The sequence below is a fragment of the Silurus aristotelis genome (genome assembly GCF_946808225.1).
Source record: "Silurus aristotelis genome assembly, chromosome: 16".
Taxonomy (NCBI): Eukaryota; Metazoa; Chordata; class Actinopteri; order Siluriformes; family Siluridae; genus Silurus; species Silurus aristotelis.
Window position 1 is genome coordinate 3,059,843 of NC_139589.1, and position 26,574 is coordinate 3,086,416.

Below are 26,574 nucleotides of genomic sequence, written 5' to 3' on the forward strand. Positions count from 1 at the left end.
GGAAAGGACTCTAGCAAAGTTGTTATTTACTCAGGCATTCTTGATAAGATTACTGTTGTGTTTAAGAAGTAAGATCCGGAAGCTCGACTCTACCACCCCCCTTTCCATACAGGGAATTATAAAAAGCTTGATTGTCGGATCGCTGGGTGGCTGAAGGCAGCAGGTTCTTTAATAAGTAACTGCCTCACTTCTTTCTCTCTCTCTCTCTCTCTCTCTCTCTCTCTCTCTCTCTCTCTCTCTCTCTCTCACACACACACACACACACATCTCTGTCTCTTTTTCTCTCCACATCTCGGCCTCCAGAAGCAATTCACTACTCGCTGAGGGACAGGATCTCTCTCATACTCTTGCTCGTGCTGTCTCTATCTGTGTTTCTACCCTCTCTCCCCACCTCTTTCCATGGTTAAATGGACAAAGCTGGCATCTCAGAAGCTGCGAGCCCCCTGGCAGGCACCGCTCAGGTCACCGAGGCAACAGCAGCCAGTTCTCGGGTGTTTGGCTGCAGCTTTGTGCGGCACTGGGTCCCCCTGGCCTACAGAGATGAGCTTTATCAAGTTCTGCGACTAACGGGGCCTCTGGTGAGTTACCTCCTCACATACATACACACTTTCTCACAGCCGAGTGCAAAAGCACATCTTGTGTAACAGCCGTATCAATAAATCAGGGAAATCAGGTTAAACCCTTCAGTGGTCACTTTCAAGAAGAATGTCCTACAGTGTTGCAGATCCGTTATGTATAATGCAAAGCCATAACTCTTACAAATATTCATTACCCATAATTATTTTCTTTTACAATGTTTACAAATTGTTTCAGGGTTCGATACGTTCTTCGCGTTATAACATGATTCATTTTTTAACATGTTGGAACACGAAGAAAACGCAAATACTCCAAATATCTAGAAAGTGTTACCATCATTATAATGTCTTTCCAAGATCTATAAAGTCGAACTCTTTCTGGACAGTTGGTTTATAAATGCAGGAAAAATGAACAGGAATTAAAACCTGTAATCCGAATAGTGTGAATATGCAGTGACACAAAAATGTGAATATTCAGTGACACAAAAATGATTTTTGATGCTTAATGACGAGAAACAGAATTCCCAGGATAATCTACTGATCTTTCAGGCCACCTGGTTGTCCTTCACACTTTCGATCTTAGAAACTTTACATCATGATGTGCTTTAAATTTCTGTGAACTACCAGATGAACAGGACAAAACAAAGAAAAAAACAAAATGTAGTATTGTCTCCGTGTCACTACAAAAGCTTTTTCTTTGTTTTCAAAGATCATTTAGATCATTCCTGTCTGCTAATGAATGCTATATGGATAAAAAAGTATTGGTACCCCTTATGTGGTTCTTTTACAAACTTTTACCACAAAGTTTGAGGCACACAATTGCATATGATGCCTTTGGATGCAGTAGCATTAAATCTTCCCTTCACTTGAACTAGGAGACCCAAGCCTGTTGCAGCATGACAATGCCCCTGTGCACAGAGCCAGCTTCATGAAGAAATGCATTACATAGGTTTGTTTAAAGTTCTTCTGTTATAGAAAACTTCATCTGGGAAGAATGTGAATGGTGACTGCACCTCAGGCCTCCTCACCTCACCCACATCAGTACCTGGCTTAACTAACGCCCATTGTGGCTAAATGAATCTCCACAAATCTCCACAAAATCTCTTCCCAGAAGACTGGAGGTTACTAAATCAGCAAATAGAGACTAAACTTGGAATAAGATGTTTAAAAAACACATAGCAATCTAGTCAGGTGTCCACATACTTCTGTCCATATTAGAAATCTTTCTGCATTATTTGGAAAAAATCATGTGTCACCCAGCAACAATTTATAACCTGGAAGTTTTCAATATATTTTATTACCACATGATTTCCTGGAAACCCAAATCCAGAGTGTGCTCTACCACGCTGCTAGCAATTCTGCTCTGTCTTATTGTTTGATGTTGGTTGATGCTTGTATGTGTGATGCCTTTTGAGTTCATGAGGCGCTGTAGACATTTCTTGTCAAAAATGGTACGATTTTAGAACTCTGATATAGACACTTGAGTTTCAGTTTTCTTTTACTTCTTGCTAGAATTACAGTAATTGGCAAACCAACGCCATTTGGGAACTCAAGATTTCAACAGCCACTGCGGCCTGCAAATATCGCAGCTTGAAACTCCAACTCCCAAACCACACACACATTCCTCTCCTACTAATGCAGCACTCAAGTGCGCTCAATAACACACATACAAACAAACAAGAAAAGACCCCCATTCACACTCTGTGAATAATGTTCTTTGAAACCTGCTCCATTGTCTTACCAAGTCTTATAGTTCATGATTGATATTTTGCTGCCAATTTTTTTCCCACTATTTACACCTTTAACGTGTTTGACTTTGCCTCTAGGGCTTCTTCCTAGTTTTGACAAAGTTTCTGATTTTTGTTTTTGAAATTAGTTGCTTGGATTAATATGTTTTCACTGCATTTGGATTTGCCTGTGTGAGTTTTATGATACTAATGTGTGATTACAGTCACAGGTTTCTTCTTTCCTTTTTTTTGCAATGAACCACTGCACCATATTACATTAAAGCACACAGCCAAAACTTGAACGTTCTACTGTCTAAAACCTCTGGTTTCCTTCACGGAAACTTTTTGAAGTATTTCAGCAGGGCACTAAAAACCTGCATATGGACTTTGTGTGCCCACTCATAATCTAATGGTGGCATTCATATATGAGATAAGTTTGCGCAGAAGGCTCAAAGTCAATCCTCAAGCCACTTGCAAGACTGGGAAGAAAACAAGAGACTCTGTTTACAGCTTTTGTCCAGTTGATTGAGAATGGCAGGAATCTAAGGTGATTGGAACACACAGTGTTAGCATTTTGGGTGCAAGAGATTGATTCAAGACCACACAGGAAGTCCAGTCTCTACTAGAATTTCATAAAAACGTTAATTCAAGATATTAGGTAATAGTAATACACTATTCTAAAGCAAGTAACAAATTATGCTCCCTGTACAGCAGACTTATAAATATATTTATACATAGAATTACACTATATGGACAAAAGGTTTGTGGACATCGAACCACAAGATTAAGTATTTTTAAACATCCCACTCCACTTTTAGTCCCCATTTGCTGCTATAATAATCTCCACTCTTCTAGAAAGATGTTCCAATAGATTTTGTTGAATTTCAAGCTCGTTCAGCCACAAGGGTGTTAGTAATATCAGGTACTGATGTAGATGAGGTGAGGAGGCGTTGGGTGCAGTCAGTGTTCCAATTCATCCCAAAGGTATTCAATCGGGTTGAGGTCAGATCTCTATAACAGGAGATCTTCCACTCCAACTCATGTAAAGCATATCTTCATGGAGCAGGCTTTGTGCACAGGGACATTATCATGCTGGAACAGGTTTGGTTTCGTAGATCAAGTGAAGGAAAAATTGAAAGGTAACATATCCAAAGAAATTATCCATATCCAATTGGAAATTGCTATTTTGATACATCTGCCCTTCTTAATCAGAGAATATCATTGCTTTAAGAATGATGCCACTAAAGGCCCGAAATCCCTACATTAGGGAATTACTAGATTTTCCTGTCTTCTAAATATTTTCGTTATTTCAACCTCATTTCCATCAGGTCTAAAAACCTGAATGAATTTATTTGAGATATAATTCGAAAGTAAATCCTCATCTCGACCCGATCTTGAGTATTTTTTCTTTGTTCCACCATTGGGAAAAAAGCACACATTGATATTTCATGGCTTTTGTGTTTTGCAGCTTGTTACACGGATTTTAGGTTTCCTCCAGCCATTTGTCAGCACCATATTCGTTGGTCATCTGGGGAACGCTGAACTGGCAGGATACGCACTGGCTTCTGCGGTAATATTACATTACATTTACATTTAAATGTATTTAATTTTTGCAGTTGCCCCTTATTCTATTACAATTATCTCAAGAGCACGGCAGAAGGCATCTTAGTGGTGGTGAAGTTTGAACTCAAGACCTTCTGATCAGAAGTCTGATATTGTTAATTTCTTATTTATATTATGTTATATTAATAGACTATTAATATTTCATCATGTATGTTAGATTGACGCAAAGACAGGAGGAGGGGCTGGAGGTGGCAGAGTTAAAGATGCTGAGATTTTAATTGGAGTGATGAGGATGGGCAGGATTAGAAATGTGTTTATTAGAGGGACTGTACAGGTAGGACATTTTGGAGACAGGCTGAGAGAGGTATAATTGAGACGGTTTGTCATGTACAGAGTCATGGACATGGGGTATATCGGTAAAATAATGCTGGGGATGGAGCCACTAGGCAGGCGGAAAAGAGGAAGGACAATGAGGAGGTTTATGGATGTGGTAAAGGAAGACATGCAGGTAAGGGGTTTAAAAGAGGCAGATTTAGAGAACAGATTGATATGGAAACAGATGATCTGCTGTGGCGACCCCTACTGAGAGCAGCTGGAAGTAGAAGGAAAGGAAGAACTTTTTATAATATGAACCTTGACCTATTAAAGATTTCAAAAATCCCTTAAAAGCATTGCTTTTCTGTAAGCGTGATTAGGTTTTATTAGAGCCATGTACTGTTTTCCTGTAAACCCAAATGTTTGCAAGAGGCCAATAAATCATTGGCATATAAAAGCTTCATAGTCTCTTGCACCTAATCACATGCAAAAAGTCAAAGGCTGATTAATTAAATACAGAGATGACTTCAGAGCAATACATACAGTTTATAGCTTTTGCATTACCTGTTTACTGCTCTGCTCACAAATACCTTCACCTCCCTGAGCAGATCTTCTCTCAAGTTTTTAGGAAGCAACTGATGACAATTAAATTCATGGATTTCTTTTCGAGAGCAGCGAGTTTGTGATAAGAGAAAATCCAGTTGCAAAAAGTTTTATCTAATCTCTTTTTTCCCCCAGACCATTAATGTGACCACAGCAGCCACAGGATGTGGTCTGGCCCTGACATGTGACACGCTGGTGTCTCAGGTGAGCATATAATGAAATCTTCACTTCTTCACTGAGCTGTTACCAAAAAGTTGGAGGCTCATAATTGTCTAGAATGTCTTTGGAAGCTGTAGCATGTCATTTTCCCTTCACTTGAACTAGAAAAACAAACTGTTCCAGCATGACAATGTCCCTGTGCACAAAGCCAGCTACATGAACATATGGTTTATATGGGTTGGAATGGAAGAGCTTGATTTTGGCCTGCTATAGAGCTTTGATTAACATGTTTTGGATGAATGTGAACGCTGACTGCACCCCAGGTCTTCACACCTCACCTACTTCAGTATCTGACTTTACTAACGCCTTTGTAGCTGAATGGGCACAAATGTCCACAAGCACACTCCAAAATCTAGTGAAACATCTTCCCTGAAAATTGGAGGTTATAATAGCAGGAATGGGATGTTCAAAAATCACATGGCAATCTAATGCACAGGTGTCCACAAACGTTTGTCCATATAGTGTAGGTTAATCGTGATACAAAGGTATATTATTTAAATCATAGCCTATTATGTGATTGAGCAACCCAGTGTAGGAAATTATTTCTGTTTCATTAGGTGCTTGTTAAATCTGTCAATCATTCCAATAGATCTTTCAATGACTCCGTCCCCATTTTTTGTTTAATAAAAAAGGACCTAGTCCAAACAATCATTCTGTCCATACCTAATGACAATTATTGTTCAAACCATAGTGTTTAAAATAACCATTTTTCAATCATTTGTAAAAAAAAAAAAAAATCCCCTTGACTCTATGTAACTGTTCAAATCAATCATTCTGTCTGCACTTAATGGAACAATCAGATTTTTTGGCAATTTTATTTACCAAAATGAAATATAGACTTGTAATTATGTGAATAAAGCAGGATTATTGATGTCACTTCTGAGGATGTACAGTTATATAAACACAATCTTTAGAAAGTTCTGACCTGTCTAAACAGCTGGCTTTTGATCCCAAATCAAGTTCACACCTTTCGTCACTTGGAGATCCAAATAAAGCAATACTTTAAATGAACCACCTTCACAGAGATTGATCTCCCGTGCAGCTGACAAGGCTGGGAATGAAAATACCAGAGTTGAAAAGCTTACGAGAGCTCGTTATTCAGAAAATTAAGACTTTTGATTGCTGTCATATATAATAAATAAATATATCATGTGTTTATGGTGCTATGATTTCACGTTAAAAGAGATTTTTGACAAATCTTGCCTAAAGCACTTTTAATGTCATGTCAATTAAATATTATGAGCCTTTTACAGCTATGATAATAATATTGTTTCCTTAGTGGTCTGGCTACTGTATACCAAGTTAGTAAATCTGCTAGTAACACTTTGTGAAACAATGTCTGTAAATCAGTAGAGGTATATCTTAGATATGCTATTGTACATGTCAGTGCTGGTTTGTGTCTGTAGACATTCGGCAGTAAAAACCTGAAACGTGTCGGGGAGATTATGCAGAGGAGCATCCTGATCCTGCTGCTCTTCTGTCTGCCATGCTGGGCCATCCTCATCAACTCCGAGTCCCTTTTGTTACTTCTGCAGCAGGAAGCCGAGGTTGCCAGGTGAGACTTGGTGGAAGATTCGAATCTGTGTGATACCTGGTTCAGAAATCCTGATGTCTGTCTACTGTCTTTTTTTAAGTAAATGTTTCGGCAAATATATATATATATATATATATATATATATATATATATATATATATATATATATATATATATATATATATATACACACACACATACAGTACTTTGTTACTGTACTTAAGTAGATTTTTCTGGTATCAGTATTTTACTTCACTATTTATTTTCAAACCAGACTTTAGTTTTAATCTATTTGGTGACATCATCAATTTATTCTCACTAGGCATCGTTTTCAGTCCATTAACCTATTTCTTGTCATTGCACAACTTTTTCAATCTACCACTGGTGCAGAATTTCCTGGCTAACACGCACCACAGACGTAGGCTAGTTTACGAAGCTAACACTGAGCGTGGCAGAGGGCAACAATGTCTGTTGTGAAATGCGCTATAGAAATAAACTTGACTTGACTTGACAGAGGGAGTCAGTGATGTAAGCATGATCTTTTCTCTGCTTGTGTGCTATATGGTGGATGTTTAGCCTGGATACATTCATTAGAGAACAACATTAGAAATTATTTTGTATTAATATATTAATATAATGTGAGGTTCAGTTACCAGCACTAAAACAGGTAGTAGTAATGACTAATTTTTACTGAAGTACAAGTCAGAGCCCAAACTTCTTTACCTCAACCTGAGTGAAAAAGTGTAGTCAGAACTTTTACCAGAGTCTTTTAAAACATGAGTATCTGTATTTCTAATTGAGTGAAGGATGTGTGTACTTTTGCCATCTCTGTTAATTACAGTCCAAATTCGTCTTTATGGTTCTTGAGTTGAAGTCTGCTCAGTAGCTGCATGGATCTTTAGGCGGTTCATGTGGAGAACATCCTTATCTGCACAGAGTGGTCTCCAATCAAAGGGAACTCCATCCAGAGGTAGGGCGTCAGAATGAATCAGGTAGATACGGAAAGAAGAAAGGGACAGGATCACTGGAACATAAGGAGCATGTTTCAATCGACAGAGAGAGAGAGAGAGAGAGAGAGAGAGAGAGAGAGAGAGAGAGAAAGAGAAAGACAGGATGAAAGACAGTGAGTCGAAGGGGAGACAAAGAGGAAGAGAAACATGGATTTTTTGGTGTACTTAATATTACATAATAGTAAGAACGCTGTGCAGTGTGATCAGGGTGTAAATAGGGACTCTAGTTAACAATATTGTAAGGAAGTGTGTGTAAAAAGTGCAGTTCATGCATCACTGCACACAAACCCCTCACAGCCTTTTCACCCTTGCACTTTTCACCCTCCTGCCATCTGGAAAAAGAGTTTCCACCCACTTTTTGACTTCTCAATGCAAAGAGACCAAACTGACACACACACACACACACACACACACACACACACACACACACACACACACACACACACACACACACACCTTCATTGAAATCTTTTGCATAATTAACCTCTGCTAAACCACTAATGTTTGCATGTACACTATGTATTATTATATGGACAATTTATTGGCACTAACACCATAATGTACTGTATTGCTTGTGGTGCTGCAGTGTGTAGTTTCCACTAAATGTTTTTTTGCACATATGCACTCTATGAAGTATCACTTTGTGTTAATTGATGTTGCTTGATAAACCACCTTGGGAGAATGTTGTTTTGTTTCACAGTGTGTACTCCACTGTATATGGCTGAAAGGACAACGTACCTGAGTTGTTTTGAAGTGTACATCACAGAAGCCAGGGGACAATTGGCAATCGATTTGCTGAGTGATGAATCATCATGGAGAGTTTTTTTCTTAGTTAATATGCAGGAGTGAGAAACTCTAGTGGCTGTTCGGAAAGGAACTGAAATCTATTTTTCTGGTAGCTTTGTGTTTAATGCAGTGTCTTTATTTTTTCTAATTGTACTGCCCATGTACAGTGGATACCCTCTCTCTCTTTCGCTCTGTGTCTCTCAATGCTTCAGTGTTTCCAAATTTCTCATTTGTTATATCTTTCTTTCCTCCTCAGGATTGCACAGTTGTATGTGATTGCCTTCCTGCCTGCAGTTCCTGTAAGTCTTCTCATTTATCATTTGTTCTGAATTCTTATTTCACACAAATAAATAAACAACCAAGTTACACTGAACTTTATTTTGTGTGAATTCTTTTTCTTTGTGTATCAATACAATCTCCACTCTTCTGGGAAGGCTATCCACTAGATTTCAGCGCATGAATGGCCATGAGAATGTTCAGCATTCAGAATTTAGCTACAAGTGCTTTAATGAAATCAGGATGGAAGTTCTTTCACTCCAAACTTGGAGCTCATTTTTGTGCACAGTGACATGATCATGCTGTTTGGGTCTCGTAGTTCAAGTGAAGAGAAAATGTAATGCTAAATATACCCTATTCTAAAACGTCTTTTTTATGATGGTGTTATTGTGTTTAGTTAATTTTTTTAGCATCATCTAAAAGACAGGCGGGGTAATCTCTCAAAATTCAGCTGCATTTGAAAAAGTCTTGGAATTTCCAACTTCCAACTAAGTAAAAATGCCCCGCCTTTTCAGGATTTCCATTAAGAAAGTCAGAAATATTTTCTCAACACTATGGGCACTCACTTTGTCAACAGAAAATATAATACTAATTCAACACTTGAAAACATTTTTAATGTTATTTCTCTAACTATATAACTAACTATTTAGTTGTTTTAAGAAAGAAAACTATTTAAACTCAGGATTAGTGATGTCAGGTGACTAGCATGTTGCTAAGAAAACACTTACAGAGGCGACCATGTTTTTTTCTGCATTGTAGTTCAGATTTACTGTTCCACATCCAAGTTAAAGCGAATTCAGTGTCAAAGCAGTAAAGTAACACATGCATAAGCATACACGTCAAAGTGATTTTCTTTTCTGAATCCTAGCAAATCGAAAGCTATTGATGTTTTTAGCAATTCATTGTTTGCTAATCAGTGAAAAATCTTTCATTTGGATTTCCTCAGGCCTTTTTCTTACACCAGCTGCAGGTGGCTTACCTTCAGAACCAGGTACAGGATTGTGTATACTAATTTGTGACGTGTGTATGTTTGTGTGTGTGGGTTATGAATGAATGATAGTAAATCAGTCGTGTTGTTGGATTTCAGGGGATCATTCTGCCCCAGATGTACACAGCAGTTGTAGCCAACGTATTAAACGTAGGGATCAATTACATGCTCATATTCCGGATGGGTTTGGGAGTGAAGTGAGTATCCTGAACTGAGCAGTTTCTTCTCTGACTCTGTGATGTGAATTTATTTTTGAATTATTCTGAAGTAATTTTCTCGCTGTATGAAATATGAAGTGTGTGTGACATGAAAATGTAGTACTTCAGAGCAGGATTTATTTGTGCTGTGGGTCATTTGTTGTTCACAAAGAAAGTGTCTGTTTCTGCAAAGTTTAATTTCTGGGATTGTGTGTCTGTGTGTGTGTGTGTGTGTGTGTGTGTGTGTGTGTGTGTGTGTGTGTGTGTGTGTGTGTGTTTCGGCAGGGGTTCTGCTGCAGCCAATTGTATCTCACAGTTTTCCATCAGTCTCCTGCTGTTCGGCTACATACGCTGGAAAAAACTGCATGTCAGCACATGGGGGGGTGAGTGACTGACACACACACAAACACACACACACACACACACACACAAACACACACACAATTTTCTGCATCTATCTATCTATCTATCTATCTATCTATCTATCTATCTATCTATCTATCTATCTATCTATCTATCTATCTATCTATCTATCTATCTATCTATCTATCTATCATTAGAACAAATTGACATATTTCTTGTAAAGAACTGCCAAATGTCCCCCACTAGATCAACATTATCACATATTCCTATCCTTGTGGGGACGTTTGCTCTCTACCAAGATGTAAAAACATTCCCTGACCCGAGCCGAGACAAAAACTGTGCAAACCACACGAAGGTTGTGATCTCTCACGGCTGCACCTGGAGCCCGGACTGTGAGAAAGTCTGTTTCTGTTTTCTGGTAAAAAAAAAGAATTTCTGAAACTGTTATTACAGTTTTTCTCAGTTGCTCTGGAGCGTTTCTTAGATCAGAAATGAAATTCTTAAAACTACTTGCTCAACCTCTACATCATGTAGTTACTTGTTTCATGATGAAATTGCGAACGCTTTGGTACATTCATATTATTAATTGTGTACAATTGTTGGCTTTTTCCTGCATTATCAGTTGTTTGTCATGTGATCAAAATATATTATACTGGTTTCACCTGAATAGTCATAACCCCCAAAACATCTCAGAATCAGTTCATTGCATAAGTCATTGAATTGCAAAATGGTAAAAGCAGTTGTCAGAATCTGTCAAGCTAAAATTTCTATTTAACTTTTTTTGTAAATGTGTCTTGAATTGATGAATTGTGCAGATGAATCTTGAATGTCACTAAAAAAGGCGAGTGAACGGCATCAGATCAACCGATAATCAACTGGTTCTCTAAAACAGGCCAAAGGTGAATCTCATGAACCTTCAATTGGTGAGCGAATACAGACAGAGCAAAACGCAGAAGTACAATTTCTGAAAATAAACAACCAGGAAACGAACAGTCACTAGTACAGTAAAAGTGTGAATCTTGTCCGGTTTCTGGCAATCAATATAATCAATTATTATTGTTTTTAAAAAATGCACTTACTGGTTTGCAAATATTAAGGATGATTCGAGAAAAGCTCCAAAGCAACTGAGAAAAACTGTAATAACAAAAAAATCATAGTAGTGCATCAGGTAGTGAATGATGCTGTTCCATTCCATAGGCTTGTACAGTGAAGGCTCCATATAACAACTCATAATAATAATAAACTAATAATAAACAGGCTTTTTTTTTTTATTACATTTTTATTTTTTACAGTTTTTCTTAAATCACCCTTAATATTTGCATAACCAGTCAATGCATTTCTCAAAACAATTTGTACAAACGGCACAACACATTGGATTTCTTGCAAAAGCCTGTACTTTTTTCTAAACCCATAAGTTCATCTCTCAAAAGTAAATATTTGTGTCAATAAACATCTCATTGTTTAATAGGAAAAAAACGTTGAATAGAAATTAAAGCTTGACAGATTCTGACAACTGCTTTAACCATTTTGCATTCGATGACGTTTACAATGAACTGATGCTGAGATGTTTTGGTGGTTATGACTATTCAGGTGAAACCAGTATAAACTATTTTGATCAAAAGGACATAAACAACTGATTATGTTGTTGACTGACAATTTTACACAATCAATGAAATGAATGTAAATGTGTGAATGTGTAATGAATGTTTTGTGATGTGCACAAGTGACTACTGAGGGATGTGAAGGTTAAACAAGTAGGTTTGAGAATTTCATTTCTGATCCGGGAAGCTCTCCAAAGCAACTGAGAAAAACCGTAAACGAGAAAAACGTATATTCGGTAATGTGCGTAGGTTTTTTTTGTTTTTTTTTTATGTTCATGGAAGAAGCCTCGAGTGTCAGCGTTTTGCAACGACACGGTGGTTTGCAAAGTTTCACAGCATGTGAAGGTCTTCAGGACAGCTTTCTGTTTACTTTGTAAAAAGGACAATCTGTGTTTACACACACACACACACACACACACACACACACACACACACACACACACACACACACGCACACACACACACAAGAAGAGAAAGAGAGACATACATAGAGAGCTATAACCTAAATGCAAACAGGAAGTGACTTGCCTTATAAATTCTCCACAACAATAAACATTAACTAGAACCTGATGAAAACTGCTGTATTCTTTATTGAAGCACTGCAATCATGAGATAATTCACTACTACCAGCACAATAACACAGTAAACTGTGGTGTAATATGGAAATTATCCACCCGGGTTCACACCACCCTGCCATGGATTATATCCTTTAGTGTGTTTTTCTGTAAAATAGCCAACATACTGTAGCTGCATGTCGCTTCCTACTCGCTGACAGCTCCGTCGTATTCTCACCAAAATTACAAGAATTTCATGACAAACCACTGAACTAATTGGTGATTAGACCGTTACTATGCCATGCACGTGTCTGTGGTGCTTTTTTTAAAAAAATAAATTAGGTTGGAGGGATTAGTTTTAAACCATGAGCCCATTTTCTTCAACATGGTCAATTTTCATGCAAATTGTTATGTTTTTTTTTATACAATCTTTATATAATGTATAATTATACAATAATCAGTCATAAAGGATTTCCTGTAAACTAGGAACTAAATAAAATGAATGAGGAAATGAGTGCATGGGTGAGTGCATGAAAGAACAGGTCACTGTGTGAATGAATGAGCATAGAGTGAGGGATCCTGAAATAACCCAAGTTTCCAACAATTTCTCTGAGGGATCATTAAAGTATTTTGATGCTGATTGATAAATGTGTGGATGAGTGAGTACGTGAGTGCATGAGCAAGTAAATGAGTGAGTGAGTGAATGTGTGAATAAATTAACAGGTGATTGAATAAGGGGGTAAATGATTTAGTGAGTACATGAATGAGTGAATTATGGACTATGTGAATGAGTGAGTGAGTGAGAAAATGATTGGATAAATGAGTGAGTGAGTGAATGTTTAAATAAAGGAGTGTATGTCTCCCTCTGCAGGCTGGTCCATGGCATCATTGCAGGAATGGGACTCCTTTATGAAACTCGCCATACCCAGCACATTAATGCTCTGCTTCGAGTGGTGGGTCTATGAAATCGGAGGTTTCCTCGCAGGTACGTGTCTTTACCTATAAGTGGACCAATTCCTTGACTATTGTTGTGCTGTAAATAAAATTTCCATTTCTGCCATTTGGCAGACACTTTTATCTAGAGCGCTTTACAATGAACACATTTATACATAGAGCAGTTGAGGATTAAGGGCCTTGTTCACAACATTCACAACCTTCTGAGCTCAGGGGTCCATAAACCTTTGTCCATATACTGTAGTGTATTTGGAAACCCAGAGGTGCCAAAGGATAAAAGGGGAAAATTTGTGGTAACTCAGCGGTTAAGACTCTGGGTTACTGATTGGAAGGTCTTGTGTTCAAGTCCCAGCATCACCAAGTTCTTGAGCTCGCAAAGGGTTTTAACCCTCTGTGCTCCATGGACACTGTATCATGGCTGACCCCAGCTTCCTAGTGTGACCCCAGCAAACCAATAGTGATTGTCTCATTTCATTGAGATCTAAGAGTAGCTGTGATTTCTAAACTAAACATGCAACAGGCTGAGTCCTCATTTATAATGCAGCACACAAACCGTTTCACCAGAGGGCGTTGTCTGACTGGAGGAAGGTGAAGCTTTCTGTTTTTGTTTTTTCCCCGATGTAATTCTACTATGCGGACAGCAGAGGGCGATAAAAACCCTTATAAAACCATAAGATAAGATAAGATAAGATAAGATAAGATAAGATAAGATAAGATAAGATAAGGTAAGATATACCTTTTTTCGTCCCACAGTGGGAAAATTTCTCTGTTACAGCAGCAAAGAAAAGAAATGTGCAAATATATAATAAGTTGAGAAATAATACAGTATATGCATCACAGTGTACAAATAAAAAAAAGGAAAAGAGACCACCAATAAGGTAGTTACACTTCAAACATAGTGCAAAATTGAATATATATATATATATTGCTCTCTTTAACGCGAATTAGATTGTATATAGTGCACTAAATTAAAAAATGGTTGCAGTAAAATAAGATAAAATTTACACTTAAAAATCGATATTGAATAATAGAAATAAAATATATTTTGTAAAGGCAAAGAGGCAGACATCAGCTCATATCTGGTTTGAATCGGGATGGAAAAATGTACGTAAATAAAATTCATTATTCTGAGTAAATGTCAGTAAAATTCATATTAGCACACAGAATTTATTTTGCTGGCACATGTTGCCTGGTCAGTCTTTTTTTAGTATTGACAAAACACAGTTATTAGTAAACTAGTGAATTAAATGCATGATGAAACCATGACCTCACTTTAGATTTTCTTAGCCACATGAACTGTAAGAAAAATCTGAGATGATATGAACATAGGAAGTAGTGGGTCAGTGGTTGAGGCTTTGAGTTACTGATCAGAAGAACAGGGGTTCAAGCCCCAAAATTTCCAAGATACCTTTTTGGGCTCTTGAGCAAGGCCCCTAACAGGGGTGCTGTATCACGGCTGACCCTGTTCTCTGACCTCATCTTTCTAACATCTCTGTGATATGTTCATCTATTTTGTACATGTTTTGATTTTCCTTTTCTTGGGTTGTTTTTTTTTTATCTGCTTTTTCAGGTGGCCAGTTTCTATACTATAATTGTTATTTTTTTCCAACCGTTTGTCCCTACATTGGTCAACGTCAGGCTTGTAAAAAAAAAAAATAAATCTTGGACAATCTACACAAGAAAGATCTGGCAACCTTAGGGGCAACCTAAAAGACTGCTAAAAGACTTCCCTGTTTTTGTAGCCATGTCCTTTTTTTTTTTCTAACATATACTGATTGAGACACACAGAAAATCATTTCATATACGATAAAGAATCAGTGAAAACATTTGGTATTGTATTCATTTCCAAATATGATATTGGACAGAACTGTAAATTTTTTCAATTAAATATTTCTAACTGCACTTCTTCATCTGATTGTTAGGTATGCTGGGAGAGGTGGATCTGGCGGCCCAACATGTTCTGCTGGAGCTGGGATCCATCACGTACATGGTGAGGGTGTGCTGCTTGCTAGACAGGGAGGGGGCAAAAACATCTGCCTTTTCATTTATCCAACCAGTCCGTGAATACTCATGTTAACTTGTGCATCTTGGCTAAATGGACAAATATTTCCCAGTTTCCTTTAGGTGTCCATGCAGCAGCATGTGTCCGGGTGGGCAATGCTTTAGGGGCAGGGGACACACAAAGAGCCCTGATCACCAGCAAAGTGGCTTTACTTATCTCAGGTTAGAAAAAGCAGAAACACTTGTTTCCACAAGCACAAACATGGACAGGTGACAAATGAAAGGAAATAAAAAACAACGTAAAGTGTGATATTGTTTTAAAGTGTGACTGTTATTTCTGTAAGTTATTTCCTGGTGCTGTTTTTTGTCAAATATCTCATTTTCCTCAACCCATTTATCAAAATCTCTTGTCTTCACCATATAAGCGACACCACACTCAAGAAATCCTGCATGAAGCTCAGTAAGGTCGTTAGAAAAAAACGTTGATAGGTGTTTTACTCTGTATTTAATAGGAACTGTATGTAATTATGAATAAACTTGTTTATAGGCAACGCATTAATTAATTAATTAATTAACGCTGACGAAAGTGACCGCAAACTATGTGTTCAAACTTTCATCCAATCAGAATCAATTGTTTAGACTGACCATGGTATAATATACATGTAAAGTCTTTCTTGATGAATGAATATACTGTATATTCCAGTGTAAATGCTCCTGTTATTAATTTATGTGACAAGTTTTGTTCATTAATCCATAATCCATCTCATGTTCTCTACTTCAGGAGTGTTAGCAGTGTTACAGGGGATTGTGCTCGGTTCCACAAAATCAGTGATAGGCCTCATCTTTACTAATGACGAGTAAGTCGGAAACACTATTGATATTCACTGATCAGGCATAACATTATGGCCACATGCCTAATGTTGTTTTAGTCCCTCTTTTGCTGCTAAAACTGTCATGACCCGTCATTAACAGCACATTCACAGCACGAACTTCTTCAGCAGTTTGAGCTACAGGAGCTCGTCTGTTGGACCACACGGACCAGCATTCACTCCCCACGTGCATCAATGAGCCTCGGCCACCTGTGAGCCCACTGTTCCTTCCTTGGAGCACTTTTGATAGATTCTGACCACTGCAGACCGGGAACATGCCACAAAAGCTGCAGTTTTGAAAATGCTCTGACCCAGACGTCTAGACGTCACAATTTGTCTAAATCGCTCAAATCCTTACACTCGCCCATTTTTTTTTTTATTCTAACATCAACTTTGAGGAAAAAAAATGTATTTGCTGCCTAATAAATAAATCCACTCACTAACAGGTGCCATGATGAAAAGATCATCAGTGTTGTTCACTTCACCACTCGTAATGTTATAATGTCATAATGTTTTGCCTGATTGCTGGAAATAGCATCCCATTTTCACAATTTTGATAACATTATTAAAAATGATACATGCTATATATATATATATTACAAAACCTAAAACATCATCAAATTGAAAAAGATATCAGCAGCATTTCAGAAAAAAAAATGTAATCTGTTTTATTTCATTTTCTTTTGTTCCTCAGGTCAATTGTTGAGATTGTGTCCACAAATATGACCTTCTATGTTTTCCTACAGTTTGTTGATGCCCTTGTGGTGAGTTTTCATTGAAAAATATAATCCAATTATAAACATAAACGGTATGAGTTATGCAAATAATTTGGAATAATTATATGTAGAAACATATCAGGTTTGCTGATAGATGAATAGATTCTAAATCATTTCTTATAAAATGCTGACTTGAGTAAATGTACTTCATTTGGCTCAGTAAATCAGATTATTACCACAGCATTTCCTTAAGGTATTGAGGAAAAATTGTGACAAGAAACTTTATTTTGATTGATTGAATGAATTGAATTTTAGTTTCACAGAGGTTTCGTCGCCATTGTTTTCAACTCGCTTACATCCTTTTGTAGGTTAAATGCATTATTATTATTATGAGTAGTAGTAGTAGTATGTAATTATTATTAAAATGTAATTATTTATATTTATTTATCTATCTATTTATTACTATTTAACAATATAAATTAAAATAACTATAGTGGAGTTCAATATTTTATTACCCAATTGTATAAATTTTTTTTTTTTTTAGTAGTAACATCAATTATACTCAAATACTGTAATGATATTTTAATAATAAGTGGAACAGTAGTTGCAGTAAAAAGCATGCCATTTAAAAAGATATCAGCAGGATAGAAACTCTCAGCAGGCTGTAATCTGAGCATCCTTATTTTAATGTCATTTTTAAATCTCTTAATGGTATTTTATTATTTGAAAGTTAAATAATGATTCATGATTTATTGCCCTTTTATTATATGGCTGTTTGTTTCTTGCTTTAAATCAGTATTTAAACTCTATGAGCTTCAATAATGTGATATTTTTGTCACTAAGTATTTGAGTAGCATGAAATGTTTTAATGCCATCCAGTGTGTAAGCTCAGGGATCCTTCTGGGCTCAGGGAAGCAGAAGATAGCAGCCATTTCCAACTTGATCTTTTACTACTGTATCGGACTTCCTTTGGGAATATCGCTGATGTTTGCAGCCAAACTCAGGATTCTGGGTAAATTTATTTCAGCCCTTCGCTATCAGTGTCTCTTTCACGTCCCGAAATAAGTGTCATGTCAATCGAATTGGCCAATTCAGATATCAAAAACAAGTCATACTTGCTGAAATACCTGGTTTTGAAATACCTTTGTCTTTGCCGACTCTGCAGGTCTGACACTTGGTCTCCTGGTCTGTGTCATCATCCAAGCTTGCTTTTTTATTACTCTCATCTTTAAACTCGATTGGCAAAAGCTGACAGAGAAGGTGAGGCCACGAAGCACAGAGCTAAACAGATAAAGCTCTATAGATTGTCGACTGTAATGTTATAAGAGCTCCATTTCTGCTTAATGCCCTGCAGCTTTACTGTAATACAGAGCTTGAGCCTGCTATTAGCTGCTTTCTGTGCTTTACCTTCAGGCCCAGAAACGGGCTGGAAAGAATGTGATAGTGAATTGTGTAGGACAGAAGGCACCTCTAAGTGTTCCAGTCAGGGACAGCATGATTCCTGAAGAACCAGACAACCCTGAGCTGCTACTTGCTGGAGGGAGTATGGTGAGATGTTTCTGATCATTTATACATAATAATTTGTATTAATAATAATAATAGTAAGAAGAAGGAGGAGGAATGTGTAGGGGCAGAGGTAGAAAAAGAGGAAAGGTAAACGAAGAGGAAAAGGAGGGGTGGAGGTAGAAGAAGTAGAAAAACAGGTGGGGTGGATATAAAGGAAGAAACAAAAGGAATAGGAAGGGAGTAAAGGAAGAAGAAGAAGAAAAGGAGGAGAGGAGATAGAAGAAGTGTTGTAGAGGTAAAAGAAGAAGAGGAGGGTGAAGATGGAGGAAGTAAAGAAAAAGATGGGGCAGACATTAAGAATGATGAAAAGGAGTAGGGGTGAATGTAGCCCAAAAAGAGGAAAAGGAGGGGTGGGGAAAAAAAGAAGAGAAAGGAGAAGAAGTGAAAAAAGGAGAAGAAGAAGAAGAAGGTGGATATAAAAGAAGAATCAGAACAAGAAGAAACAAGAACAAGTGGGTGAATGTAGAAGAAGAACAAGAACAAGATGGGACGAATGCGGGAGAAAAAGAGGAGTAGAAAGAAGACGAAAAGGGGGTGAATGTAGTAAATAATTGTCTTTATTCTAAACTCTTTCTATGATTTTGAGTTCAGAAAAATCCAAAATTATAATTGATTTGTTTACTTCATAAATGTATGAACTGTTTTCTGATTTAGGCAAACTCAGTGAGCCCTTGTTCTCCAGTGAGCATCAAAGAACAAGTGAAAATCAGGAGTGCTAAGGAGGAAGCAGATGTCGGTGAGGCAGGAGAAGTCCAACCCAAAGCCCTGCTCTCTGTACCGCAGTTAGTCCTCAGGAGAGGGTCAGCTGTACTGGCTGCAGTTTTGATGTTGGCGGTCAGCATTGTGGCTTATCTGACCTGCCCACCACCCCAGCCATTTATCAACCTCAAAAGCAACCATACCATGGACTGGGGGAACCACACCAGCCCTACTGCCTTCCCCAACACCACAGCTCCTGACTACCAAACAGTGAGACCAATCTGAATTACAGTGCGTCAAAAGAAAAAACTCGAGCCACCAAAAGCAGAGTTATCCAACACCAAACCAGTATTGAACCACTTTCTAACCTCAACATGACTGAAACAATGCAGGTTAAATAAAACTGCTGGAGCTGCGTAACCCAAATAAAAGCATTTCACACTCCATTTCTCTGCTATCCTCTGAAGTGGATACTTAAAAATAGATTTTATTCCTAATAAACACTGTCCATTCGAGGTCAAGGTGAATCCTAGATAAAAAAAAAAAGGTCACCAATCTTTCACATATTCCTTGAGTTGAGTTGGTAAAGGCTTTGCTCAAGTGGCAGCTTGGGATTCGAACTCATGACTTTCGGATCCATAGTCTCAACCACTGAGCTGATATTTCCCTCACTATAATGCACTGTGTTATACAATTCACATAACCAGTCCACATATAGGCATTGGGCAGGTTGGGGGAAACTAAACAGCCCAGATGAAACCCATGGAGAAAATTTAAAACTCCACACACAGACTAACCCAAGCTCAGGATTTCACCATGGTGTTGCTGGTTTATTTTTTTTTAAACTTCTTCCCACTGGACCAGGACATATGGGAAGCCCCGAAAACAGTGCTTGTGCTCTCTGAAATGATTGCAGATCTAATTTTATAGTGTTAGTCATTAACAGTGAGTTTATGCTTGAGGTAGTCTGTCATCTTGTGTTGCTCATACTTGTAACTGTAGCAGATGTATTTATGCGCTCCCAATATGGCAGACCGTCTCCAGTGTAGTGTTTCCAAATTATCAATGAAATTCATTGAAACCGTTTCCTTTGCCCAGTTTATTACGAGATTTTTATAAACTGATGCATGTGCATGTGGATCGATTGTACTATTTGTACCGGTTTTATTTTAAAGGATAACACTGTACCACTGAACATGAACATACTCATTTTGTTGTTTAATACTGACTGCAATAAAGATGTTATAAAAAACGGTATCATTTGTGCATAAAGAAGATGGAAGAGAATTTTCCCGTTTTACAAAACTTCAAGATTAAACAATGTAGTCAGTTCATCGAATATGGACATTAATACTTCATTGGGAAATACATACAAATTGATCAAACTTTTCTTATCAAAATAGTGAGAATTCACAGACTATACATTTTACATACATGGAGATAATCACAGGTATTTCAAACCCCTTAATTTGGCAAATATTTCCTTTTCCAGTTTACCACAAATAGCAGTACATTCATTAAAGCTGTGTTACAATATTTAACCACTTTTTCACAGGTCAAAATGAAACCTGGTACACTATGCATAAAGGTTTGTGGACACCTGATCTGACTATAAGGATGCTTTTTAAACCTTGATTATAATATACTCCACTTTGCTTCTTCTTTAGATTTTGGAGTGGAGATTTGTGCTCTTTCTTAGTACCACTCTTGGAGAGTGGTAGTAAAGTCAGCTACTAATGAGGACTCCTGGGGTGCAGTCAGCATTCCAATACATCCCAAAGGTGTTTAATAGGGTTGAGGTCAGAGCTCTATAGCATATAACATTCTAAACCATATTGCCATGGAGCTTGCTTTGGGGGCATTGTTGTGCTGGAACAGGTTTGAGTCTTCTAGTTCAGGAAGGTAAAATGTAATGCTAGTGCATTTAAAAGACATCGTATAACATTGTGTTCTTCCAAATTTGTGGTAACATTTTGGAAAAGAAGCACATCTGACTGGAAAATTCAGGTGCCCCAAAATACTTTTGTTCAAAAAGTGTATAATAATGGCAATCTATGAAAACAGATTGGAAGTTATATTTCCAATAAAAGAACAGAATTCATTATTTAAAAATGTCAATCAAAAAGGCAACACTTAAGATACAGCTAGACAGCATAAATATCTGCACCAACAAGTTTTCATCACGAACTATGAATTTAAATATGATAGTGAAACCCATTTGTGCTATTTATTACTATTTCTGATTGTCAGCTATGATGAATGCAAAACCTCAGTAAAATATTCAATATAAAGCTGACTGAATGATCATGTTAACAGCACAGTGAGCATGATGCAGCATGGTACCTTGCCCTGATTAGTGCATGTTGTAATTTCTATTTCTGGCGACTAGGTTTAATAATTTATGGCAAGTCAGTGGTGCTGAGTGAATAAATAATTGCACGTCTAAGAAGGTGACTTTGTAACATTGCTGTTACTTTCTAAAACTAAAGATAAATATATATTTATTGAAAATGACCATCAGAGGCTTATGACTATAAATTGTGATGGGGCAGGACATTACCACATCGCCTTAAACAAAAAGAAATTGAGAAATTATCATAGTTGACGAGACAAGCAAAACAATTCCTTTAACTTGATCTCTGACATAACAACGCTACTTCACTGTTTAAAACGAGGTTGTGTGCAAACTATTTGTCTTTATTGTTAGATAGTTCTTAGTTTCTTAGAAACTTATGCAATGATAATTCGTAATTGCTGATAATTGCTCCAAAGACACGTCATCTAACCATAGTTTGTTTCACAGCTAGCAAGACTTGCTATTCATACTGCTAATAATGCACTTTTTATTTTAATATATTTTGTTTAAATACATTTTTACACAAAATAAATTTAGTTGTATTAGGTACAGCATGTTTAGTTCAACACAGAAAAGGTCATATTATTGTCCTGTCTGTTACTAAAGTGAGCATGGGGCAGCATGGTACTTGCCCTAGTGGGCCTTATTTGTGCTTTTACACTTGTATTTCAGGCCACAATAATCATAACAATGTGTCACTAAATGAATAAATAATTGTGCAATATTCTGTTCATGTCGGAACTTTTTTAACTTAAACTACTCATTAAACTTCTTCATTACTGTACTATTTGCACTATTACACTTTTTAATGTACTTTAAAATATTTTTTCTGTCAGCGTTGCTCGGTTTAGATTTGATATTAGAAGCTTGGTGAAATTCCAGCACTCTGTCCTGCCAAAACCCTAAAATCTACCAAACTCTAAATAGCTTGAAGGCAAGTAAGTCAACTTTCAACTCTAATAAAGACTAGTCAGGATTTTGTCCATGTTTAGAAGTAATTATATGAATGTTCCTAAATCATTAATTTAATAGCAAGCTTTCAACTCTAAATCCTTGTCTCCTATGGTCATTTAACTGCTTACTTAATGTTGTATTTTAAATATTTATGCAATTTTCTCACAGCATTAGCTGCACAAGATCTGAAATGCTGTACAGTAAAACGCACAGTGTATAGCTACTGGTACATTTAGTGCGATAAGCGGGAGAATGATCTAGCATTCCTTCTCTGCTTAGAGGGTGATGCTACGCAGAAAACGCTGACTAAAGCTAGGAATTACAGACCTATGACAAGGTGAATATTCTATTTACAGCTAAAAGCTGTCAGGCAACAGTAAATAAAAATCACTTCACTCCATCATAGTGTTTACAGTTTACTGTTCTGAGAAAGTAAACACATCCCAAACTAAATATAGTAAATATTAGCCTGCTAGCTTGTAACAAATTATGCTTTCGTAGAGGCGACCTGTTTTTGACTAATTTTTTCACACCTCAATCACGTGTATAGTTGCTGTTTCTACAGGTTGCAAATACAATGCTGAACCACATGTCACTGTATTGAGTGTGTGTGCGTTTGAATGTATTTTAGTCCGAGATCGGACTAGCACCTAGACTCTGGGTTAGACATATATCCAATGTGACTTCTCTCACTGATTGAGTTTAAATATTAATAATGGACAACGTAAGTGATATAAAGGCATTCATTCAAGAGAAATGGTCTCTTCTTCCATCCGTAATTCAAATCAGACCCATTAGGTTGCTAAATGCAGGATCTGGTCCCTCAGAGAGTCTGGTCTTGAGTCTGACTCGAGATAGATCATATAAATCAATGTTAAAAATAAATATTTTAATAAAACAAAGTGGTAGTTTAAATTGTGATGAAAATAAAATGAGCATGGAATATTTATAGACTTGGCAATGGTTGGGAGCAAAATTCAGGTTTTAACATATCTTTAGCTTATTTTTCCACAGTCTGAAGCATTTTAGTTACAGTACGTTATTCTTTGGTTGAACCTATATATACTGTTTACAGAAAAAACAATAAATTAAATAGTTAATAATCTGGCTAAGATACCCTTTTGCCATTCGCCTTCAGTTAACATTATTGCATTGTTCCGTATTTTCATTTTCCTACAGAGAGTCTGACCCATGGCCCATAAAACAAGGTAGGATTTCTGCCCACCCTGGATCTTAAAATATTTGCTGAGAAAGGTAGCGTTTTTTATTACTTTTCATTTGAGAAGCCCTGTGAGAAACTCGTTTAGCGTGATCCCACCGGCAAGTATGAGTATCATCGAGATAACAACGAGCCCTCGACGAACCACCAGCTGCTTAACGGTCAAAACGTCACCCACTGTGACCTCTGGTGCTTTTTCGTCATCATTTTCCCCCTTAGACTCCACATCGGTCTGGGATCCTTCGCTGGCTTGGGTATTCTGTATTACATCTGTGAAAGGTAATGAATGAAAAAAAAAAAGTTTTTTGATTCGAGGAATTTGTTTTGATCGACGCAAATTTGAGACGAAACGACGTTACCTTCGTCGGCACACTTATTTTCTAGGGCGTAGGATTCATCTTTGGTCGTTGTCTGTACACCTGCTCTTTTTAGGGCCTGAAAAACAAACCAGCATCCAAAGACATGGAATGACAAAGAATAAAGAAAAGACACAGACACAGCTTTAAAGAGTACCTGCTCGGTTGCATGTTTCCAGTCAAGTTTGTAGATTAGAATAAGGAAGAAAATGGACTGCAGGAAAACACACACGAAAAACCCGGTCCACAGACCTGACCAAGCATACAACAAGAAAGAGGTAAGTAGAAGTAAGTACACCTGACAGTAATGACTCAAAAACCTGGATAAGTAGTGTAATGTGTAATTCTGTTTTATTCTACTTACCAACTATTCCCATGTTAAGTGCGAACATGAGCGACACACCGATCGGGAAACCCACACAGTAGTAGCCCACTATTATACACATAGCACCAAGTAGCTGCTTTCCTGCCCCTCTGACAATCCCACCTGTAATACCCTATAAACAGGAAAATACACATCACCATTGATTATCGTTTGATCAGAAATGCAATGCAAAGATAGACATTATATAAAGACTATAAGGGCAAAAGTTTGTGGACACCTTGACCTTAACAATTATACATGCTTTTTGAACATCCTATTTCACACTCCCCATTTGCTGTTAGAATAACCTTGACTCTTCTGGGAAGATTGGAGATTTGTGCTATTCAGCTATAAGGCTGTAAGTAAATTCAGGTAGTGATGTAGGTGAGCTGAAGAGGTTTGGGGTGCAGTAAGCGTTCCAATTCCTCCAAGTTCAATACGGTTAAGTTCAGATCTCTATAGCAGGAGATGGAGATCTTCCACTCCAAACCATCTAAACTATATCTTCATGGAGCTGACTGGCACAGGGGCATTGTCAGGTTGGATGGCATGGGTCTCCTAGTACATCATATACACTTGTGTGCCTTTAACTGTGCGATAAAAGTTTGGGGAAGAACCAATAGGCAACAGTACTGGAACACTGAATGTTTTCAAACTTTTATCGCACACAAGTCACAAAAGTGTTTCAGATGTCATAGGAGACACAATGCCAGTTCTATCCCAATCAGTACAGGAGCTTTTCAGGATTTAAGTTGGGGAACCCAAAGTCATTCTATACAATTGTGTGCCTCAAAACTTTGGAGTCGGGTGTTGCAGTACTTTTGACCATAAACTGTACCACAAACTAGCATTTACATGCAATGGAAATAAAGGAAATGTTTAGCATGAGTAGCAAAATGGCTCATTCCCAAAGAGCTACAGAAGATTGAAATACACTGATTGTTATCATTTAAATTCAGAGAGGCTCCATAACACAAATGAAACTCACTGCAATCGCATCAAACAGATGGAAGATTCCGTACATATACATGATTTGTGAAACTCTGTGCACAATGTCCCTGTAAAAAAAAACAAAAAACATATATGAGTAAATGGCACATGCAACAAGGTTTATTTATTTATTGTATTTATATAAAAAGGGTTGTCTACAGCTGAGCATAAGATTCTATCTGCTTTTTGAACATCTCATTCAACATTTAGGCCCCTATTTGCTTTTATAAGACCTCCACTGTTATGGGAAGATGTTCCAATAGGTTTTGGAGAGTGCGTGTGAAGATTCAGCCACAAATCAGGCTCTGATGTGGGTGAGGTGAGGAGGCCTGGGATGCAGCATTTTAATTCATCCCAAAAATGTTCAGCAGAGTTTAAAGCTTTATAGCAGGTGATTTTCCACTCTAAGCCATGTTATATTTGTCTATTCAAGCTATATCTTCATGCTGGACCATTTTTTTGGTCTTCTAGTTCAAGTAAAGGGAAAATTTAATGTCCAAGAACATATACAACTGTGTGACTTTAAATTTTAGGTAAAAGTTTGGGGAGGAAGCACAAATGGTTGAAAAAGTAAGTTGTCCCAATACTATTATCTATATAGTGTATGTTTAAATTATATTTAAAATTAATTTTAAACAGGTGGAATGTTATTTCAGATACTTAATGCTACTGTGACCGTGAACTTATTTGGATCATTTTCATAAATCTGATTTCTGTAACATTCTGGTTAGTGATGATGCCATATAAATCTTTCAAACATGAATTATTCAATTTTTAAGATTTTTGAGTTGATTTTAAAAGCTATGGTAAAAATAATGATGATAGATTATAGATATTTAAATCTCCTTACATTTCAGTGGTAAAGATGTATGCAATAATATCCTTTAATCCAGTTAATGAAGCACCAACCACGCACGAGACCATGACTGCAAAAAAAAAAAAAAAAAGTCTATTACATTTCACTGCCATTACACCAACTGGCCATTTTATTCGTAACACATTTAATAGGAAGACTACACTACACTGGGCAATGATAGCGAACGAGTCAGCAGTTAAAAGTCAAGGTGAATCTTTTATGGTTTTTTAAAACACATGCATGATTCTTTTAGTTTTTATGCAACAAACTTGTTAAAAGGCATAAACACACAAGAATTGTACAGTGAATGATTGAAAGAAAGTTCTGTGCAGTCCAAAATTAATTTTTGTCTCTAACAAAAAT

At 37.1% G+C, this 26,574-nt stretch overlaps 2 protein-coding genes across 4 annotated transcripts in view; one reads left to right on the plus strand and one right to left on the minus strand.

Annotated features, from left to right (window-relative positions):
* Positions 1–20,439, plus strand: slc47a1 (solute carrier family 47 member 1). The gene is made up of 17 exons (XM_083564589.1): positions 1–578; positions 3,771–3,872; positions 4,919–4,987; positions 6,409–6,557; positions 8,589–8,631; positions 9,555–9,599; positions 9,696–9,793; positions 10,079–10,176; positions 13,183–13,296; positions 15,188–15,255; positions 15,380–15,488; positions 16,048–16,123; positions 16,830–16,899; positions 17,731–17,863; positions 18,017–18,111; positions 18,265–18,399; positions 19,072–20,439. The coding sequence occupies exons 1-17, from the start codon at positions 408–410 to the stop codon at positions 19,399–19,401; spliced, it is 1,905 nt and encodes a 634-aa protein (XP_083420715.1). The 5' UTR covers positions 1–407; the 3' UTR covers positions 19,402–20,439.
* LOC310739013 (multidrug and toxin extrusion protein 1-like) overlaps positions 20,201–26,574 on the minus strand; it is a 14,248-nt gene continuing 7,874 nt past the window's right edge. The window contains exons 13-20 of one of the 3 annotated variants that reach the window (XR_014537219.1): positions 26,206–26,281; positions 25,354–25,423; positions 24,366–24,498; positions 24,159–24,253; positions 24,005–24,080; positions 23,698–23,915; positions 21,210–23,270; positions 20,201–20,966 (exon numbers count right to left, since the gene is read on the minus strand). Coding sequence is in view for 2 of the 3 variants with exons in the window: in XM_083564595.1 (XP_083420721.1) it covers positions 23,701–23,915; positions 24,005–24,080; positions 24,159–24,253; positions 24,366–24,498; positions 25,354–25,423; positions 26,206–26,281 (665 nt within the window). In the remaining variant the exon portion in view is untranslated. Of the gene's footprint in view, positions 23,916–24,004; positions 24,081–24,158; positions 24,254–24,365; positions 24,499–25,353; positions 25,424–26,205; positions 26,282–26,574 lie in introns of all 3 variants that reach the window. The other 2 variants (XM_083564595.1, XM_083564596.1) reach the window with 2 other exon arrangements.

Bases quoted from the DNA above. Each gene is read 5' to 3' on its own strand.
- slc47a1 (XM_083564589.1), top strand. From the start codon at position 408: ATGGACAAAGCTGGCATCTCAGAAGCTGCGAGCCCCCTGGCAGGCACC. The intron at 8,632-9,554 runs GTAAGTCTTCTC...GGATTTCCTCAG, and splicing joins CCTTCCTGCCTGCAGTTCCT to GCCTTTTTCTTACACCAGCT. The intron at 10,177-13,182 runs GTGAGTGACTGA...CTCCCTCTGCAG, and splicing joins GCATGTCAGCACATGGGGGG to GCTGGTCCATGGCATCATTG.